Source organism: Stegodyphus dumicola, chromosome 2 (assembly GCF_044657685.1).
Source record: "Stegodyphus dumicola isolate Sdum_Otavi_A_Nest chromosome 2, ASM4465768v1".
Taxonomy (NCBI): domain Eukaryota; kingdom Metazoa; phylum Arthropoda; class Arachnida; order Araneae; family Eresidae; genus Stegodyphus; species Stegodyphus dumicola.
In genome coordinates, this window is record NC_140769.1 from 175,421,795 (window position 1) to 175,442,913 (window position 21,119).

At 35.3% G+C, this 21,119-nt stretch overlaps 1 protein-coding gene across 1 annotated transcript in view; it reads left to right on the forward strand.

Annotated features, from left to right (window-relative positions):
• Positions 1-21,119, forward strand: part of LOC118186971 (pancreatic lipase-related protein 2-like) — a 91,165-nt gene that overhangs the window by 51,242 nt on the left and 18,804 nt on the right. The window contains exon 4 of the mRNA XM_035357136.2: positions 19,136-19,244. Within this exon, the coding sequence (XP_035213027.1) occupies positions 19,136-19,244 (109 nt within the window). The remainder of the gene's footprint in view (positions 1-19,135; positions 19,245-21,119) is intronic.

Here is a 21,119-nt window from a genome sequence, read left to right on the forward strand (position 1 = left end):
ATTGATCAGCATAATTAAGATCCGATTCATAAAAAATATTAATAAAATTGATAATTAATTGTATATGGATATAAAGCTTACAGAATTTGACTTACCAGTGCGCGCGCTAAAGTACACTAATCTAATAAACGAATGGCGCTGCGCATCTAACTACGTTCTACGATGAATCTAAATGCCACATCTAAATTTCTATAATTAGTATTTCAGTGATAATTCTATGTTCAAAATACTCAATCTAGTTTTAAAAAGAATTTATTAAAATACCAAACAAATTAATCTAATCTAATGTTATATCTCATCAGCAGCATTCGAGTTGCATCAAACAAATCGAAAGTCAAGCTCTAACTGTTGCCATTCCGAAGCAAAGAAATGTTTCCATTCAAACCGGAACAGGGAGGTCTAGACTCTTAACAGATGCAAAGCGAATTATCTCTGTGTCTGAAATTAACTGCAAAGTATTGGACAGGTTTTAAACAAAACTTTGTAACTATTCCTATGCTCTGTTCATAAATCCTTTTAGAGATAGCCGGCGTTCGTCCTTATAGTAGAACAGATACAAAATAGAAAACATACATCAGAACAAAACATACACTGAAACAAAACACCTAACATTTACTAACATTTAAAATTAATGTTAAAGTTACAGATTCATAATAAAGAAGAACCTGTTCTCATGGTAACTGGAGGTCGAATGACTGTAAGTCGTACTCTTCGCCACTAAATGGCGTTTGATAAAATAGTTTAAATGGTGTAGTAACGTGGCCTCGAGAGGCAGAAACACTCTGTCTTACAGTCCGAAAACCTCAGCTTAAATACTCTCTACCTCATTTACATTTCTGGTCAGGAAACGGAAGAAAGAGGTTATAGTAAATTCGGAAATTATAAATAACTGGTTAATTTAAATAACCTTATAAGCTGTATCATGTAGTAAGAAAGAAATCATGTAAAATAAATAAAAAGAAAAAATAAATGATTATACACTCTTTTGCAAAAAAAAAAATCGAAGCACCATGAAGGAAGTGGTTGTTTTTGATGAAATTGAATACGTATATAGCTCATACACAGATAATAAAATAATTAAAAAATCAAGGTCATAGTACCTGTTCATGGATTTCACTGCTCACATATCACCCATTGAGTGTTCAAATTAGTAGTTGGTCGAATCACCCCTGCCGGCAATGCATGCTTGAATTCGTCGGAGCAAGGAGTGGTTGAGATTCCTAATGTCATCCTGCGACACATTCTGCCAGGCATTCATCAGTTGTCGCTCCAGATCTGAAATATTTTGTGGTGCCCGAATCTGGCAGCCTACCATGCCCCAGACATACTCGATTGGTGAAAGATCTGGTGATCTTGCTGGTCAAGGAAGAGTATCAACCGCACGGAGATAGTCCAGAGATATGCGAGCGGTATGTGGCCTGGCATTATCTTGTTGGAAAATGGCCCCATGATGACGTGCCATGAGGAGCAATGCAACCGGCCACAGGATGGTATCAACACATCGTTGAGCTGTTAAAGATATACGGAGGATGACTAAAGATGAGCTGCTGTCATAAGAAATAGCTCCCCACACTATCACAACAGGGATTATGGCTGTATGCCTTTGTAAAACAAAGGCTGATTAGGACCTCTGACCCCGTCCTTTCCAGACACGAACACAGTGGTCTGCTTCAAGAGTAAAGCGGGATTCATCGAACACTATACGATGCCAGTCTTATGACAGCCATGATAATCGGCTGCGGCATTACTCCAGACGACTCCGCCGATGTTATGGAGTCAAAGGCGAATATCTTAAAGACCACTGTGAGGGTAACCCCGCCTCAGACAAGCGCCATGAGATGGTGCACGGTACCACGGGAGGTATACACGTGGCTGTAGTGCGTTGAATAGTCGACAATCATACCATTTGGGGCGGTTCGAGCATGGCGAACAATCATCCTATCTTGCTTCGCATTTGTGCTCCTTGGCCTTCCAGAGCCTTAATTTCTTCGGCAATTTCCTTGTAGCAACCATTTCTGCCAACATCTTTGCATAGCAGTGTATGTACGCTGCAGATGGCGACCTATTGCCGGTATGACCACCCAGCTTCACGCAACCCTACAATGCGACTACGTTCGAAGTCGTTTATTAGAAATGCGCCCTATGATTGCAATTCCTGTTCATTTGCCTTGAAACTTTGATCATTTGCATGTTCGATCAAAATATTTTTGTATACCACATTTTGTCACGTTCACAAAAGTCCTTCTTGTTGCTTCGATTTTTTTGCAAAAGATTGTATATTTTTTAAACCAGCAATATTTTTTAAATATGTAATTTTAATACAATAAGCGATATAAAAAATAAAACGCAAGAACACAAGAAAACATAATTAAAAAATACGAAGAATTCAAAACTGCAACGAAATCAATATGTTTTACCTTCGTTTGTCACATTTACATTATCTTTTAATATTAAACATTACATTAATTACATTAATATTAAGATTAAACATTACATATTAAACATTACATTTTAATATTTAAACATTACATTATCATTTACATTATCTTTACAATATTTTTTACGATTTCGGTTTATTCCCAAGCAGGTAAACTTCTCTTTTTGCTTTGATTCAAGCAACGTTGATCCCGCTTTTTTTGCAACGAATAGGGAAAACGAGTTTCCCCATGCTCTACGCGTATAGCATTTACATAACCAAAGTTAAATTCATTAATAGTTGTCAATCCTGACATTTCTAGCCCTTTTTTTAGAAATAAACACTTCTTTTGGGCAAATATATAAATTATTACATCAATAAATAATTGTTGAAATACATTTTTTTACATTTTCTCCAAAATTTAAAAGGCAAGGTTTACGTTGTTTACACACTTGAAATGCTTGTAACTTCTTTAAAAACTAGAATAGTTGAATTCGGTTTTTTGCATACGATGTAGTTACGTATATGAAATATTACGAGAGTAAAAAATCAAATTCAATATTTGAGTTGATTTTTAGCCATTTTAAAGTGCATTGTCCCCTTAAAGACTGTCCAATTCAAATTATTATTAATTTGAATTGGACAGGAATTGGTCCCCTTACCTAGATCTTCAAAAGGGATTTTTCAGGCTCTCATATCATTAAATAACATGAAATTTACAAAGTAATGGACCGATTGGCACAACATTATTTGCTGAAGGGCAAAGAAAAAAAAGTTGATTTTATAATTCAAACACATTAAAAGTCACAGTTAGGGGAGCCCTGAACGTGCCTGCTGCTTGAACTGTTTTGTGCAGTCTCTGCAGAAAGTCGTTTGGACGGTTAGAACACAAAGATGTAAATTGTAATATAATAAATACAGTTACAAGTATAATTAAAATGTCGGTATAAAAACTTACCTGGAATGGAGCTGTAGAACTAAGATCTCATTGCAGTATTACTCGATACTACTCATTGTTCATTAGTGCACAGAAATATAATAAATAAATTCGTACGGAAAACACAAGTAATAATATTCACTAAATACTAACTAAAGATACGCTGCACGAAAATACTCTAAATAAGCATATGCAAAAGTAGTGACACACTAGTGTTAATCAGCGAAGATTCTTGGAAAATAAAACCTGTCTTGAACCACCCTTGTTCTGTAAAGATAAGAGTATAAATAAATACTAATATTTTGCACACAAAATGACACAGTTTATGACAGCTCTCCAGTACATAAGAACAGGACCGGATTTAGATTTGACGAGATCCTAAGCTATTTGAGATACGGAAACTTTATGACGGATATGAGTCCATTTTTACTTCCTTGTACGAAATAAAAAGGAAGTATTGTAATCGCGAAAAATTTCGGGTATCATATTTCAACGAAAATATCCATTTTGACCGCTATCGAATGCAATTTAACTAAGTTTTTGCGTGTAAGGACAGAATAAAAAACTCTTTTTCACCCAAAGAATTATAGAACTGATTTAAAATGACTTCTGAAGAGATTTTTTTGTTGCGTCTCTACGCACGTTCGTACGTACGTAGGTACATATCTCGCATAACTCAAAAACGAGTAGCCTCAGAAATCTCAAATTTTGTATACAGGACTGCTATAAGATATAGATGTGCACCTACTATTTTGGTTGCAATCGGTTGCACCAAAAATATATAAAGATCTCTCTATATATATACATATATCCACTCCATTACGTCGCTCAGTTGAGCTCAGTTTTTTATTCTAACTTTGTAAATTATGCATTTTTGGCTTTAAAATGATTGGATTATGTTGTTCTGGTTAAGATTTTTATGCCTCTAGTTAACCTGCATGCAATTATTGTGGAATTATCAATAATTTAAGAGTTTTTAAGTGCGGCTAAACCTAATTTTTGATTACCCTGGTAGCCAGGTTTATTAACATTTGAAACTTAGCAAAATAGTGGATGTGTTGCCAATCTAGAGAAACTCATCTTCGCAACAACAAGTAACATCTTCTTTTATTATTGCGAATTAAATTATGCTTAATTCATTCTGGAATTATCATTTAGGTTATTAGCTTGTTTTTGCGTAGAAACTGTAATTTTAATTGTAAAAATTGTTTTAACTGTACTTGTGTTTTATGTTTTTCTATATCTTTAAAATTTTAATGAATATATTTTGAATTTTTATGTATTTTTGCCTTGCCTCGAAGTGAAAATTGAATTAAATAGTAGCGCGTGCTCTTTAGGAAAGCGGCGCTGAATCGTCTACAAAAAACTGTTTCTTTTTTATTTGTTTAATTTCTTTTATATATCCTTTTAAATTTATTATAGTATTTGAACAGAACTTGTACTAATTTTTTAGATGATATAATTTTTGTGTACTCTGAGTTATAAAATGTATAAGATGTAGCGCTTTTAAGGTGAACCTAGTACCGAAATCTGAAGTTTAGTGAAGTTAGTGGACTTTAAAGAATGCATTTATTCTATTGTGGTTTATGCGCTATCGACGAAGTAGTTTTAATTAAAAATTCGTTAACTTTTAATTCGATATGTCTAAGTGAAATGCCTGAAAATTGCGTATAATGTAATATTCCGTAAAAGGAAGTCATGTGCTGTACACATCAGACTTTTTCAGTTCATAAATAGCTAACAAAACGGGTTCTGCGTTTTAAAAATGTATTCTAAATTTTGATATATTAATTTGCTTTTAATTATTATTATTAAATACCTCAAAGAAGTTATCTATGGATTTCCATAACCATATTTCTATGCTGGCAAATTAAAAGTTTTTGTTTGGTTTAGTTTCTTAAACAAAAATGCTTTAAAGTTTCAAAAATATGAAATAAATAATCGAACAAATTCGAAATTCAAGATACGGGCTTCCAGGTGCTCGTATTCGGGTGGAGGATTGCGTTATTCAGAATTTGATGGCTCGAAGTAACGTTGTTTTTTCATAATGCGAGAAGCATACATATATTTACGCAGACTCTTCCTTATTTAATTTCTTTAAATATAATACAGGGCGATAATATTTGGTGGCAACAAGCTGAAAAGTTATACGGCTGTTTATAGTGATTCGAAGCAAAACGCCGTTTCGAGACTAATAGCCTTTCTAGGCTTATGCCTCTTTGGACTAATAATTTGTAATGCATTTTACCTTCAAAACACACTGTAAAAATAATTAAGAATTTATTATTAAAAACTAATAATCATTAATAATTAATATCTGTATGATGCAAAGGTTATTAGCTTGTTACTTTTACCTAGAAGTAGAAGAATACCACGTCAATCTCCCAAATCCCAAACAGTTCCTTCAAGGAAACTAATGGCGGTATAAGATTAAAAGCTTGCCGAAATTTACATTTTAAAAACAGATATTTAGTGCAACTGATTTTTGTAATTTAGCTCTAAAATAAATAAATTCTAAATAAAAGATATTTTGCTGTAATATACTCAATTAATCTTTTCTCTTGTTTTAATAAAGAAACAAAAATTCCTTAATAAATTAATTCATTTTCAGGTCTAGAAACCTTTTCAAGAAATCAAAGCACAAAACCATTTCCATCTTTTCTTTCAAGTTTTGATTGATATGGTAAATTATGGTCTCTTTCTACTGTAACACTGAGGTCTATTTCTGCGATAACGATGTTAAGGAAAATTTCTTTCGAAAGGAAAGCAGCATGTCTAGTTTCAGGCAATTTACGTAATAAACCAAGCCATTGGTTTGAAGGACTTTCAAGTACTTGCTAAGACGTAATGATTGTCGTAGTCAATCATTTAGGACGACATCAAAGAACAGACAGAAATTCTGAATAGGTACTCAGAGGAATAAATGAAAGACTATATATCTTCCTCTTAGAAACTTTCTAACGATGTCAATCAAGTGTGTTAACTTCCTACATCAAGCTTTATGTTTAAACATTATTCAAAAAAGTATTTCCTGATAAAACTCTAAGTCCAGATATTACAAGCAAAAAGATTCTTCGATTGATTGATTTAGGTAGTTCTTTTTTCTCTTAAGTTTCGATAAATGTACAAGCAGTTTTACTCTTTTCCTAGCTTCATTTCTACTGGTCTTCTAGCTTCTTTTCAAATGCTTTGTGTAATGATGTTCTTCTGATAGAGATAATTTTGACTACTTAACAGGAAAACTTTTATTAGAATCATCCTGAAATATAAAAAAAGCTATTTTGGGTTGTTCGGAAAGTAATTTCGTTTTTTCCCAACAGAGGGCTTAATCGCAGTTTTTCACAGCCAACTTCACGCTTTAGCCGCATATTTTGACAGATAATATACAAAGACTTGTTTGTGAAAAAGTTCAATTGTTTTTACTCAGTAGTTTTTGGTTGGTGCCCTTTCAAATATGGAAATTGAAAAGCAGCATTTTCGGCCTATTTTACCTTTTTACTATAGAAAAGGTTATCAAGTTCAATGTTCCGTCTTACTTTCTTTGGGAACATGCAAGGACCTGACTCGGAACAGGGAGCTTACTAAAGCTATGTTCAATAACTGTGGGAAGTAGACAAGATACACAGGAAGGGTATACAAAACCCTTTATTTTTCACTCTTTACAATAATTTCCGTACTTCGGAATACAGAGACCAACTACTTGTGGTCTGAACGTAAGAATATAAAAATATAACTAAACTCTAACTTAAATTTGGAATAATCAACAAGGGCCTACGTGTAAGATTGGCCGGATATTAACAGGAAGCCGTATGTAGTACAGAGAACTGTTAACACTACAATACGTTTAAAATTATCACGAGGATTAAACCTCTGGCCTGGAAGGCAAACATCAACCGACTAAAACTTCTAAGGCAAGCGGCCTGCTTCGACTAACTCCTTCCTCTCTCTCGCTTGGCAAAAAGCCACAACTTAAGTACTTGGCGTTCGCCAGACAAATTTTGCATAAATAAGTTAACGCTTTTAATTCTGGCCGGAAGTAGAAAATAAGAAGTGATAGTAAAGATTTAAAATAAAGTAAACGTTAGTAAAACTTAAGATCCTTACATACTTCCCGCCAGAGTTAATTAGTTTGAAACCAGACCTCGTAACACACCCTATCTTCAACTCTAAACCCTGAGGTACTATTCTGAAAGTGGCTGACTCTGAAGTGTAGCGTCAGAGAGCCTAACTACATTCATTCAACCTTTAACACATATTTACCATAATTTGGTCTTTTTACAGTCACACGAATAAAAAAAATTTTTTTGGCATTAATTTCACTTTTACCATATCACAGTATTTCTTAACATTTAAAATAACAGTTCACATTGTATATAAGAACATGTTAACATGCCGTTAATTTTACGCATTTTAAAACATACATTAATAGTACATAGTTAACTTCTATTCTTTTCTAAGCAAGTGCCAATTCTTCTACATTGAAATACTACATTTCAAAAAGTCTTTCAGACTAAAACTTCTTTCTTGCCAGAATGTTTTAAATAAAATTTATACAATAACTTTTACAATATTTAAGTATTTACACATTCCTATTATACATCAACTTTAGTTTTACGCGCGAGTAATTGAAAAACATAATACCAAAATCGGTAACAACTCATTTCTCGCCTTTTTGGCGATAAAGGTAGACCTCACATGAGGTAAAACTTCTTGAAACATTCTTCTTGAAAACTTCTTGAAATCTGCCACTTGCAGTAAGAATGAAAGATTAACTTAAGTTTTCAAAGTAACATAAAATTTTTACTTATCTTTGTGATATTCGGACATTCTTTTCTGAGCCCAGTCCTGGAAGGTAGCGCAGATTCTCGTTTGATTTATCCTCCTTCTTGTGCGGGCTCGCCCTTCAGTGCCTTCCTCTAGAAACTTTCTTTTTCCTCCAGTTCGGTCACCCTTGAATACCTTCATTTTCGCCTCTGCCTGTGGTCTTGGCCGTTTGATGGCAGCTGGTCTTGGCGGAACCGGGACACTTCTTTCGCGTTCCTGCTTGGACCTCGTTGCTGGCCGTTCAAATTTTCCTTGTAACTTTTCCTCCGCCGCTGGTGGCCCTTCCGCAGTTCGGCGACATTTGCTGCGGAGAGTCCTGTCCGATGGGTTGATCTTCCGTTTGGGAGCCGGGTTATAGTTGCTGTCATTTCTCCTGGTTCTCTTTGCATACGTCGTTCTTCTCCCTTCTTCATTCTGGGGGTGATCGTGAGCTCTCTTTTCTGGACGGTGGAACGGCTTCTTTTTCTTGCTACCTTCAATTTTTCCTCGGGGAAACTTTCTTTTCACTTGCTCCTGCCTCTTAATGGCTTGCCTTTGTACTTGTCGTTTTTCCACCTCTGGAGCTTGTGCCTGCGGTGTCTGCCGTGCCGGATCCTGCAAAAGATCTTTAAAAATTTTCATTTTATTACGATCATAGTAGGGTTTGATTTGATCAATGTTTGCGGAGCAGGTTTCACCATTTCTAGCTTTTAACACTACTACAGCGTGAGTTATTTTTTCTATGACATATGGTCCTTCAAATCGTGGAAAAAATTTGGCAGTTTTATCTTCTGGTGCTGAAGAAAGTGAATGCTTAATTTTTAAAACTTCATCGCCTACTTTATAAGTTACTCCCCGTCGTTTCAAGTCATAATATAGTTTTTGTTTTCTCTGCGCTACTTCAGTATTCTTCTTTGCTTCCTTAATTAGTTTTTCTATATCACCCATTTTAAATTCTGGGGCTCTTTGTTGCACATAAAATAATTTATCTAACGGCGTTATAATCTTTCTGCCTAAAAATAACTCAGCAGGAGTTTTGCCCGTTGTATCATGTTTTGCGGTCCTAAGGGCGAAAGCAAATTCATTGACATAGTTATCCCAGCTTTTATGAAAATTTTTAACATAACTACGGATAATTTTCACTATATTTCTATTGACCCGTTCCGCTATATTTGATTGCGGCCGATACGGGACCATTTTTAAATGACGTATTCCCAATTTTTGGCACATGTCTTCAAATATATTACTTACAAATTGAGGACCATTATCCGATATAACTTTTAGGGGCGCCCCGTATTTTAAAATATATTTATTTAAAATAGAATCAGTAACTAATTTCGCGGAGGCTCGTTTTAAGGGAACAATTTCGGTCCACTTACTAAAATGATCAACCAAAACAAGGAGATAGCGACTTTTATTTAACTGACTTTTTGGGAAAGGGCCCAATAAATCGATGCCAATTATTTCATTTGGAAATTCGGATTTAATACTATTTAGAAACCCGGCCGGGCGGAAATTAATATAATTAACTGCTTGACAGTTGGGCAGGACTGGACATACGCCCTTCTTAACTTTTGCAGTTCAGGAAAATAGACTGCCTCGCGTACGCGTTGGATAGTTTTTCGAATACCAGCATGAGAAGCTAAAGGGCTGTCATGCAACTCCTGCAGGATATTTAATCTAAGACTAGCTGGGATAACAGGTCGAAATTCGATGTTGGAATTCGTAGTTTTTGTATAAAATAATAGACCATCTATTAGTTCGTAATGGGCCGCCCTATTTCTTATCGCCACAATATCTTGGTGGCTAAAATTTTCAGGATCCTTTAAATACTCATAAATGCTTCCAAACTCAGGATCCTTACCCAGTTCGGTTATTACAGTTTCTCGGGAATTTATTGTACATGCTGTGAGCATTGCCACCTTTACAGTATTACTTTCTTCATCTATTTTAATTCTGGATAGGGCATCTGCTACGATATTTTCCTTTCCGGGGGTATGCTTGATTACCAGATTATATTCTTGTAGCTAGAGTGCCCATCTTATTAACCTTGGGGATAAGTTTTTCCCTGAGTACAATCTAGTTACCGCCGCATGATCAGAGTACACTGTTATTGGCGCCTTTCCAAAATAGACTCGGAACTTTTGCACTGCTAACAGAACTGCAAGTGCCTCTCTCTCGGTCGCGGAATAGTTTCTTTGTGTTTGATTTAAAGTTCGGCTAAAAAATGCCACGGGCTGCTGATTTTGTGAAAGTACCGCTCCTACCGCATAATCCGAAGCATCCGCTGAAATTTCTAAATTCTCATCCTTTTCAGGAAATTTCAACACAGGGGCTTGCGTTAATGCTTGCTTTAATTTTTCGAACGCACTATTGGCTTCGGCCATCCACGAGAATCTTGCCTTTTTCCTTTTTAATTTTAACAATGGTTCAGCAATAGCTGCAAAATCTTTTATAAAGGACCTATAATATGAACAAAGTCCTAGAAAAGAAGAGAGCTTCTTCGCCGTGTTTGGAGTCGGATACTTTTGTACAGCAATTATTTTTGATTCGTCTGTCTCGATTCCTTTCTGAGATATTTTGTAACCTAAATATTTTAATTCAGGGGCTGCAAATTTGCACTTTTCGACATTAACTTTTAGACCGGCCTCATTTAATAAAGAAAACACCTGTCTTAAATCCTGTACATGTTGGTCGAGATTATCACTAGTAATAATGATATCGTCTAAATAGATAAATGTAGACTTTCCAAGAACAGACCTTAACACAATGTCCATACATCGCTGAAATGTTGCCGGTGCCCCTGAAAGGCCAAACGGCATACGCAGGAATGCCTAAGTGCCAGACTTGGTTATAAAATCAGTCTTAGGCACGTCCTCAGGCCTAACCCTTATTTGAAAATAACCAGTCGTTAAGTCTAAAGTCGTCATATATTTGGTCGATGTTATGTTCCTTAGAATTTCTTCAATAATAGGTAACGGATATACCGGATATTTAGTTATGGAGTTTATTTTACGGTAGTCAATTGCGAATCTCCACCTTTTTGGATGTGTCAAAGGATAGTCATTATTTTTCTTACATAAAACCACCGGGCTAGCATAACTACTTGAGATGGGCGTTATGATCTTTTTGCGTAGCATATCTGTGATATGCCATTCTATAATGTTTTCCTTATTCTTATCATACCGGTATGCTTTGTGGCGAACTGGCATTGAATCTCCGGTGTCAATACTATGGTTAGTAACCTGAGTAAATCCTGGAATATCACTAAATAACGAAGCAAATTCACTTACCACTTGTCGGATTCTTCGTTGCTCTTCATTAGACATGTGGTCAAGGTTTAACATCGGCGGTTCAGCCTTTTCTTCTCGAACTGGTTTCATCGTCAGCTTAAGGGACGCTTCATTAAAATCCAGCATTGCTTGTGCCTCTGAATGAAAATCTATTCCTAAGATAATATGTGCTTGCAGATTCTTTACTATGAAAAACATAACCTTTACTTGTTCGTCCTTGATACGAATGTATAGCGGTAATTTACCTATGCACTTACATCTTTCTCCTTGCGCAGCTAACACTGTCGTATTATCCGAATTAGTATATATGCGATATTTACAAAAATACTTCCTAAAAAAAATCTTCTGCCACACAGGAACACTGCGCGCCTGTATCCAGGAGTGCGGTGGCTGGGATATTATTCACCAACACTTCAATCTTCGGAAGAGTCATTTTTCACCATTACTGTATTTAACTTGAAGGAAGAGGGGTTTTCTTGGCCTTCGGATTTCCGCACCCTTCCGTCAGCAGAAATCCGTTTTAGTTTAAATCATTTTTCATTTCCATGCTTTCCTTCTTTTTCCACTGGTCTTGAGACTTTTTTCCTGGATTGCTATTGAACTGTGGACGTTCGCCGGCTGTTTTTGAATGCTCGTGTTTCCTTGCCCACTGATTCGCTTTGCTTCCGTAGCCGTGTGCTTGACTTTGCTGTGGTCTTGGCGCACCAAATTGGTTTCTTCTTCTTTCAATGTCCGCCGTTCTTCTACTTTCAAACTGGATTGCTAGCTCAAATAACTTTTCCAGTGTAGTCGGATTCCTTAATTCAATAAAGTCTTGCTCTTGGGGAAGTAACCTCGGCAAAATCACTTGAATTATCTCAGGATCCGGACGGTTTACATACAAGAGTTTGAAGACGTGAATTTTTCTTAAAATAAAGCTTGAGAGATTTTCGATTCTTTGCTGATATATGCTGAAAAGTTCCGTTTCTAATTTCGCACGATCCCTTACGACAGGGAAGGCTTTTACTAGGGCAGTCTTGAAATTTTCGTAAGTATAGGTGGGACTTCCTGCTTGATCCAAGAGACTTCTGCCTATACATTTGAACCAGTTAAGCGCTTGGCCCCTCAAAGCGCTGGTAGCTAAGGTAACATTTTGAAACTCGTGCACGGGGTAGAGCATGAAGTGGTCATCCAATTTTTCCAAAAAACTGGTTACCGGTGAGTTTCCATTAAATGTTGCTTCTGGTTTTATCGAAGCGCGCATGGTCTGGACAATGTAACCAAATCCTTCCAGGGCGGCAGCTGGCATTTCTGGATTCTGAGCCGCTTCTGCAGGCAGCACAGGTTCGGCCATGGTTATTCTTCTTCGTTGGGCGCCACTATCAAGTTCAATGTTCCGTCTTACTTTCTTTGGGAACATGCAAGAACCTGACTCGGAACAGGAAGCTTACTAAAGCTATGTTCAAATACTACATAACTACTTGAGATGGGATACATAACTACTTGAGAATAACTGTGGGAAGTAGACAAGATACACAGGAAGGGTATACAAAACCCTTTATTTTTCACTCTTTACAATAATTTCCGTACTTCGGAATAGAGAGACCAACTACTTGTGGTCTGAACGTAAGAATATAAAAATATAACTAAACTCTAACTTAAATTTGGAATAATCAACAAGGGCCTACGTGTAAGATTGACCGGATATTAACAGGAAGCCGTATGTAGTACAGAGAACTGTTAACACTACAATACGTTTAAAATTATCACGAGGATTAAACCTCTGGCCTGGAAGGCAAACATCAACCGAATCTATTCCTAAGAAACCTAATTATTCCTAAATCTATTCCTAAAACCTCTAAGGCAAGCGGCCTGCTTCGACTAACTCCTTCCTCTCTTACGCTTGGCAAAAAGCCACAACTTAAGTACTTGTCGTTCGCCAGACAAATTTTGCATAAATAAGTTAACGCTTTTAATTCTGGCCGAAGTAGAAAATAAGAAGTGATAGTAAAGATTTAAAATAAAATAAACGTTAGTAAAACTTAAGATCCTTACAAGGTGAAATGGCTATTTAAGCAAGGAAAAAATATCTGATGTGTATGGAGAACGTGTATTGACAAAGTGGCAATGCCAAAACTAATTTGCAAAATTTCAATCCGGGAATTTTGATCTTGAAGATTCACCACATTCTGGAAGGCCAGTTGAAGCTAATGAAAACACAAAAAAGGCATTAACTGATGCAAACCGGCGAATAACAACTCATAATTTCACTGAGAGATTAAATTTATCGAATTCGATCGTTCATGATCATTTGAAACGCCTAGATTTAATCTTAAAGCTCAGCATATGGGCTTCTCGTGTTCTTAAGCTCCCTCCAGAAAGTTTCAGACCTTGAGAACGTGGAGCATCTTCAAAATCAAAATGGCCGAATCGAAATATAGACCAATTTTGCCACTGGCATTCTGTCCATACAACTTCTCGATACACATCGGTTAATTTTTTCTTGCTTGAACAGCATTTTTACCTTTTCGATATTAAAAATGTAAAGATGCCAAAAATGCTACTTTCACTTTCCATATTTGAAAAGGCAAACACTACTGCGTAGAATCAATCAAACGTTTTTTAGAAACAAGACTTTCTATATCAGCTGTCAAAATATATAATGATTATGCTGCTTAATTGTGAAGCTGGCTGTGAAAAACTACAATTAACCCTCTGTTGGGGAAAAAAACGAAATTACTTTCTGAACAGCCCAATATATTGAAAAGTGTTGGCCAATTAAAAAAATTAATCTAATATTTTAACACCAATATATGAGCTATTTTCATATAAATAAAAGTAAAAAATTACAATAAATAATTATAAAAAAAGGTTAATAAAAGTAATGAAAGCTACTTTATGCCCTGGCAAGTTTCAAAGTTACGTCCCGCTTCAATTCTTAGATGAAGTTTTTCTGAAAACCATTAAGCTTTTACTATGAGGTAGGTAAAACTGTTTCTTATTCCAGCTTTTCCATTCGGATTCCGCGTTGCAAAGGAATTACGACAGGACAGAATGTGAAGTGTTTATGAATGACACTCCGCCCTTTAAATATCCTTTTATGACTTTACTTAGATACATCGTTTATGTTACTGATACATCATGCAGTAAACATGATTTTTTATGATATACTAACGATTGGTGAAGCATGCGTTACCGTTTCATGAAGCTTCTTTCTATGAATAACTGCCCCCTACCACCAAATGGATTCTCATTAACTGTCGAGAAGGGGGGGAATAGAAAGTAAGACTGAAATCGCTAACTTTTTGATAGTCTCACCACGAAGGACTGCAGAAAACATTTTATGTGCTATAATTTCTGTTCCCACATCCTAAATGTCTGATGTGAGAAAACTAAAATGGGACATCGCGATTTTGAAGTATACATACTTGTTTATTTCCCCCTCCTTTTCGTGCTTTCATGTCCACCTCTGTAATTGACACAGGAATCTCGTGACGGATAATCTATAAAAGCAAGTTCAAGCATTTTTAATTAATTGAATAATAACGATAATGCATTGAGGCTCAGAATTTTTGCAAGATCTTCTCGAGAAATCTAATATATATTTTATATTCTTCGTAACTGTTTTCCTCAAATGTTGAAATAATTTATTCAAAATGAAGAATATACACTTCTGGCCACCGTAGATGCAACACCCTGAAGGAAGCATGCAAATACCATGAAATTTATAACATGCAGTAGCGGAGGTCGCCACTTCAAAGCGCTATTTAAGGGTTGGAATTTTCGACGATTTCAAGTTCGGCAATTGTGTTTTTCTTTTGGTTTTTTTCAAAAAAAAAAAAAAAAAAAAAAAACGATCAATTATGCCTTGTAGTAAACAGCGATCATCGTTTGATCAAGTAATCCGAGTTCGACAGAGGAAGGATAGTGGCCTACCGAGAGTGTAGATTATCTTTCAGAGAAATCGGTAGTCGTGTTGGAAGAAACCAAACAACTGTAATGCAGGTATGTGACCGTTGGATGCAGGAGGGTGTGACGGACTGTTCGATCGCATCCACCTCAGTGCACCACTTCACGTGATGACAGGAACATTGGGCACATGACAGTGCCGGATCTTAAATAATGAAAAGCCTTCATAAATGTATGTATATTTCTCGAACTGTGATATACAACGGTACATAGAGCCATCGAATTTTGAATGAAGTAATCCTACCGCGAGTGAATATTTGCAAGTGAAAGCCCAAATTTGAAATTTGTAATTTGTTTTTTTATCGATTTCCCATTTTGTAAAATTTTAACGAATTTTGATTAATAAACTCAAGGATTTCAAAGCGAGCAATGGCAACGTTGTACAGAAAGAACATTTTTATCTCCAATAGGCTGGACTCTATATCTGAAATTCTAAAGATATGCTCAATTTAAAACTGTTTCGCGATGTTGCTCCTGAACTGAATTTTATGGTTTAAGTGCGAAAAACGTGATATTTGATAAATAAAGGTAACACACAAAATGTTAAGAAACGTTCCTTTGGACATAATTTAAAATCTGAAACTCTTCAGATTATTTTTTATTTCCTTTGATCTATTTATATAGCTTAAAAAAATATCTGAGATAGTTTTAAAAATTATTCTAAAAATTTGAACGACTATGAAGGCAAAAATTTATGGCAGATTTGGTTTTGTTAAAAATCCAGATTTACATACATTACTTTAAACCCTGCTTGACATTAATAAATGATAAAGGAAAGAAAACTAAATACTAGCTAATAAATTAATAAAAGTACAAAAATATCATTTGTTAGGAGAAGAACACGTGATTGGTTCAATGTACAAAGTTACAAAGTATGGTGCGTACACATAAAACACATAAAAATAATCTAATGTGTACACCATACGATTTTCTTGCACGGTCTATTTAAATTATGCATATTTTTTCTTTTATTTTTATGCAAATCATTTTTAGCAGTACGAGTAACAGCAAACATGATAACATATTTACTAACGAAATTTAAGAGTATTAACGTGAAACATATTAACTAACGAAATTTATACGTATTAACGTGAGTGAAAACGAATATCCTGGTGTTAACACAAACCTAGCGAATGAATAACCGCAACTAGTCACAATTGAGCTCACGAAGTGGAAAACGCTCACTTTTAAGTTGATAAAAACTTCTGTGAGGTATTGAAATGTAGGAACAAAAAAGTATTTAATTTATGGATGTCCAGTACTGGTTCTACTCTTGTTTCTCTTATGCTAGAAATGTCAGCCATGCCATTTTTTGCGTGACATTACCTATGTTAGCTTGCGCCAGCAGACTGCTCTCCACACTTAATAACCAACCAAGTGACTTGTAAGTTTCTGTTGTTGTGAACATTTTCCAAACCATAGTGAGACATAATATCTGTAACTTACTTTACGGGCTATGACACTAAAAGACTTGTAAATTACTAAGCAAATTCGTGATTGAAAAACTGTCGTGATTATCTTGGTTTCCACCTAAAACATCGCGTCAAAAACGTCGCCGACAAAACGCGACAGAGAAAACAACGCAAGGTCAAAATGGCATTGTACAAAACTTCGTGGGAGAAAAGAATCCAAGGAGAAAATAACGCATTTCTAAATCATTGCAATGTAAAACACCGTCATCGAAAATAAAAGTGATTCAAAGACATAGCAGTTTTAAAACATCGTCGTAGAAACTATGGAGGTAAAAAATAAAGCACCTACATTGCATAACCATAACATCGCAGACATATTCAAGCTTTAAAATTTGGGAATGGGACAATTCGCCGTGGGGCTAGTGACCCGGGCTAATGATCTGTGCTAGTGACCCTGGCTAATGAGTTTTACCTCCATATTTCATACTTTTTACTAAACGTTTTTTGAGAAAAGCAAAAAGGAAATTTAGAAATTCAAAAAAATATTAGTAGAAAACTAATGCTGCGGATAAGAGTTAATAAAGTTTTAAATTTAAATATATATAACTATCAATTGTCATTATTTTATTAATATTTCATATAAAATTTATAGTTTTTAGGATAGCACTGATAGTTTTTAGTTGCACTGGTAGTTAGTGATACAGTAATTAATCTCTTTTTAAAGCTGTATTGCATTGGTCGACTTACGGAGATAGTCTCAAATGATTCACAAGAATTATATATTATTTCTCAAAAAAATCTGTATTTAAATTTTCTGTTTATAATTTTAAACTTAAATCTTCTTAAATCTTCCCAATGACTGATGTAAAAGCAAAATAGTTTCCTATAATAATCTTCTGATGAAATGGCACGAATCTTCGAGAGGTAGCGTCGCTGAACACTAATAGTTTGACCAGGCGATCGAGCTGAATGGCCAAAATTTTTGTGGTTTTCCTAATGTATAATATGGACATGAGCCAGTTTCTGAGAATATTAAGGTTTTTTGCATAATTCAATAAATCCAAATCCTATACTGAAATATTATGTAGGTACTCAGTAAGATAGTTTGTCATAACAAAAGAATCAATATTCAAACGATTAGCTACAAGCTATAGATACAAATGGGCTAATGAAACTTCACGAATACCAATAAATTGAAACAAAATAAGACTTCATTTTTACTAAAAAAGAATGCGAGATTAACAAAGGTGAAACAAATAATTTTACAACTTTATTTAAATAAGCAATTTTAATATAGACAACTTCAGGCAACTACTCATCTTTCTATTTCTAATCTTTTTTTTTTTTTTTTTTTTTTTTTTTTATATATATATATATATATAATTTTTTTCACGAAAAATACAACTTAATAAAAGATATTTATTACATGATTACTTTCAGTAGTACTTTAATACTGTATATAAATCTAAAATTCTATTAACTGCCAAACTGCCAACGTTCTATTCATTTTCAATCTTTGAACGCTTGTTGTTGTTTAAAGAAGCTTATAAGTTAATTCCAAAACATGAATATAAAAGCAGAAATGCTCCTCACACTTTTCTTTACTCACAAAACATAAGGCGAATATTCATTTACAAATTTTAATATCTGACATACATTTTGTACGACGACATTTTCGCCTTGCGTTGTTTTCTCTACGATATTCTCGAGCGCGATATTTTTTTCGCGATGTTTTTTCCTGCAACCTTTGCTTTAGTTTAAAGGCTTCATAGAAAGAGTATGTTCATATATTTTTCATTTATTTCGTTTTCTATGTACCATACAAGAATAGTTTTGTAGTGCATTTTTCTTTCAAAACAACCTTTAAAATAATGAAGGAAACAATATTAATAAATCTAATAAGCATTAATAATTAATATCTGTATGCTCCATAAATAATTAGGAAATTAAATTTTTCATCTTATTTAGAATTTGCATCTTTACATGAAAAAGATTAATTTAACATTAATAATTTACATTTTACCTCTTTGTACTGCTAAAATATTTTTCTATTTCGATTGCTTTTAAATTAGCTACAAAGTTCTTGGTATTATAATGAAAATGGAATTTCATTCTATTGGCTAAGAATGTACTCTCAAACACATGTCGAAATAATACTGTATATAATGTATAAATTTTTGTTGAAACAATATTGTACATGTTATAAGCAATATTGTAATACATATGTTGAAATAATGTTATACATATTATATAACATATCGTTGAAATTATATTGTACATATAAAGGAAAACGTAAACAAGTCTTTAATTATATTTATAATTTTAGAAAACACTAGGAACTAGTCCTGAGAGTTTTCATGTAATTGGACACAGCTTAGGCGCACACATAGCAGGTTATGCTGGAGAGCGACTGCACAAATTAGGAAGAATTACAGGTTAGTAATCTCTTCCTTTCCACTTCCCTTTAAACAACTCACTATTATTACAATTATTTCAGAGGTGAATGAAAAGGTGCGATTCAAGATTTCGAATCGAGATCACTATGTAATAAATGGGATAGGTAAAGGTAGAAATAGCCGAGACAGCAGTTTCATCATTGGTCGTAAAGGTATAGTCCCAATGCACTAATTAGGCAGCTCCGACCCAAGACTCCGGGTGATGAATCTGAGAGTTTCCCCTTCTCTTCCCCAACAACCAAACCACTCGAGATTACTTTGGGCTCGGAAGAATTTTAAGCGCCCCTATGCTACAATTGCTAGCAGTCTCGGCCACTTGCAAACCTCCATGTCTTTTACGGGATTCAAACCTCGTCCCAACGATATGGCAGCAAGCATCTCTAATCACTGTACCAATAAAGGTTCGGTGATTAGAGATGCTTGCTGTACCAATAAAGGCATTCAAGAATGTTTGGAGAACCCCTGCTCTGTGGAATTTACAGTAAAGGTAATTGAGTTTATATTAGTGCAGGTTTGAACAGCGCTGCTGCATTTACACGCAAATTTATATCAGAAAGAATATTGGAAATATTTTTGCAGATTTGAGTAGTTAGATTAAATTATAGAAAATCTGCCCATGAGCCCAGCACTTCTAATTTTAGAAATTAAGCCTTGCGGAAACAATAGTAATTACACGAATTATTTCCTCACTGGTCATAGGCTCTTCCCTTTATACCTCTGCCGCTTTCGCTTGAGAGAGGTGGCAACTGGGAATGTTGGGAGGAGGGCCATTCAGACTACTTTGTGTTCTCCTGCCCATACATAGCACTTAACAGACTCAAGCAAACAGAAGCCAGATACTGGTCAGATCGGTTACAGAATCTACAAAGCAACAGAATTGCCCAGCGGAAACTGAAAACAATTATTGACTACTGTTTTAGCATTTACTCTTCTGACGCTTGAAGATAGTAGCCATAAAGTACAAACTTGTGTCGTACCTGACAGACATTAGGTTCTAACAACGCCATTTCTAAGTATAGGTTTCTCAGAATTAGTCATCGCACTATCATTATGGCATTAACTCTTCAAGTGGGGTGACTTCGTGGTTTTCTTCAAATGTAAAGTGAGTGCGGCAATTTTCACTTAAATGGTTGCCTCAGTTGTTTCACTCAATTACAAGCGCATCCACAACATGTAGTTTTGTTTCCACTTACATAACACCAGGACTTACTGCTCAGGCAGTCCTGGCTGGGGCCCACCAGCAGCCGAGCGGTAAAGTCGCTGAACACTAGTAGTTCGGTCCGAGGTTCGAATCCCGTGAACAGACTGGCTGCATGGGCGTTTTCGTGGTTTCCTTCGTGTGTAACGTGTATACGAGTCAGTTTCCTTTAGAAAGTCCTCCATGAAGGCATCCCTCCCCTTAGGCAGATAGCCCTAGTGTGCTTTGCCATAATTAAATAAACCAAACCAGGCAGTCCTGGCTGACTTATATATTCTACTAGCTCTTGGAAAACATATTATCCTAGGTGGAGACCTAAATGCACGACACCGCTCGTGGAACTGCTATAATTCAAATTACAGTATACCAAACCAGGCAGTCCTGGCTGACTTATATATTCTATTATCTATTGGAAAACATATTATCCTAGGTGGAGACCTAAATGCATGACACCGCTCGTGGAACTGCTGTAATTCAAATTACAATATGCCAAACCAGGCAGTCCTGGCTGACTTATATATTCTACTATCTCTTGGAAAACATATTATCCTAGGTGGAGACCTAAATGCACGACACCGTTCGTGGATCTGCTGTAATTCAAATGACAATGTACCTGTATTTTTCAATTTAGCCAATACGGCAGGATTACGCATAGC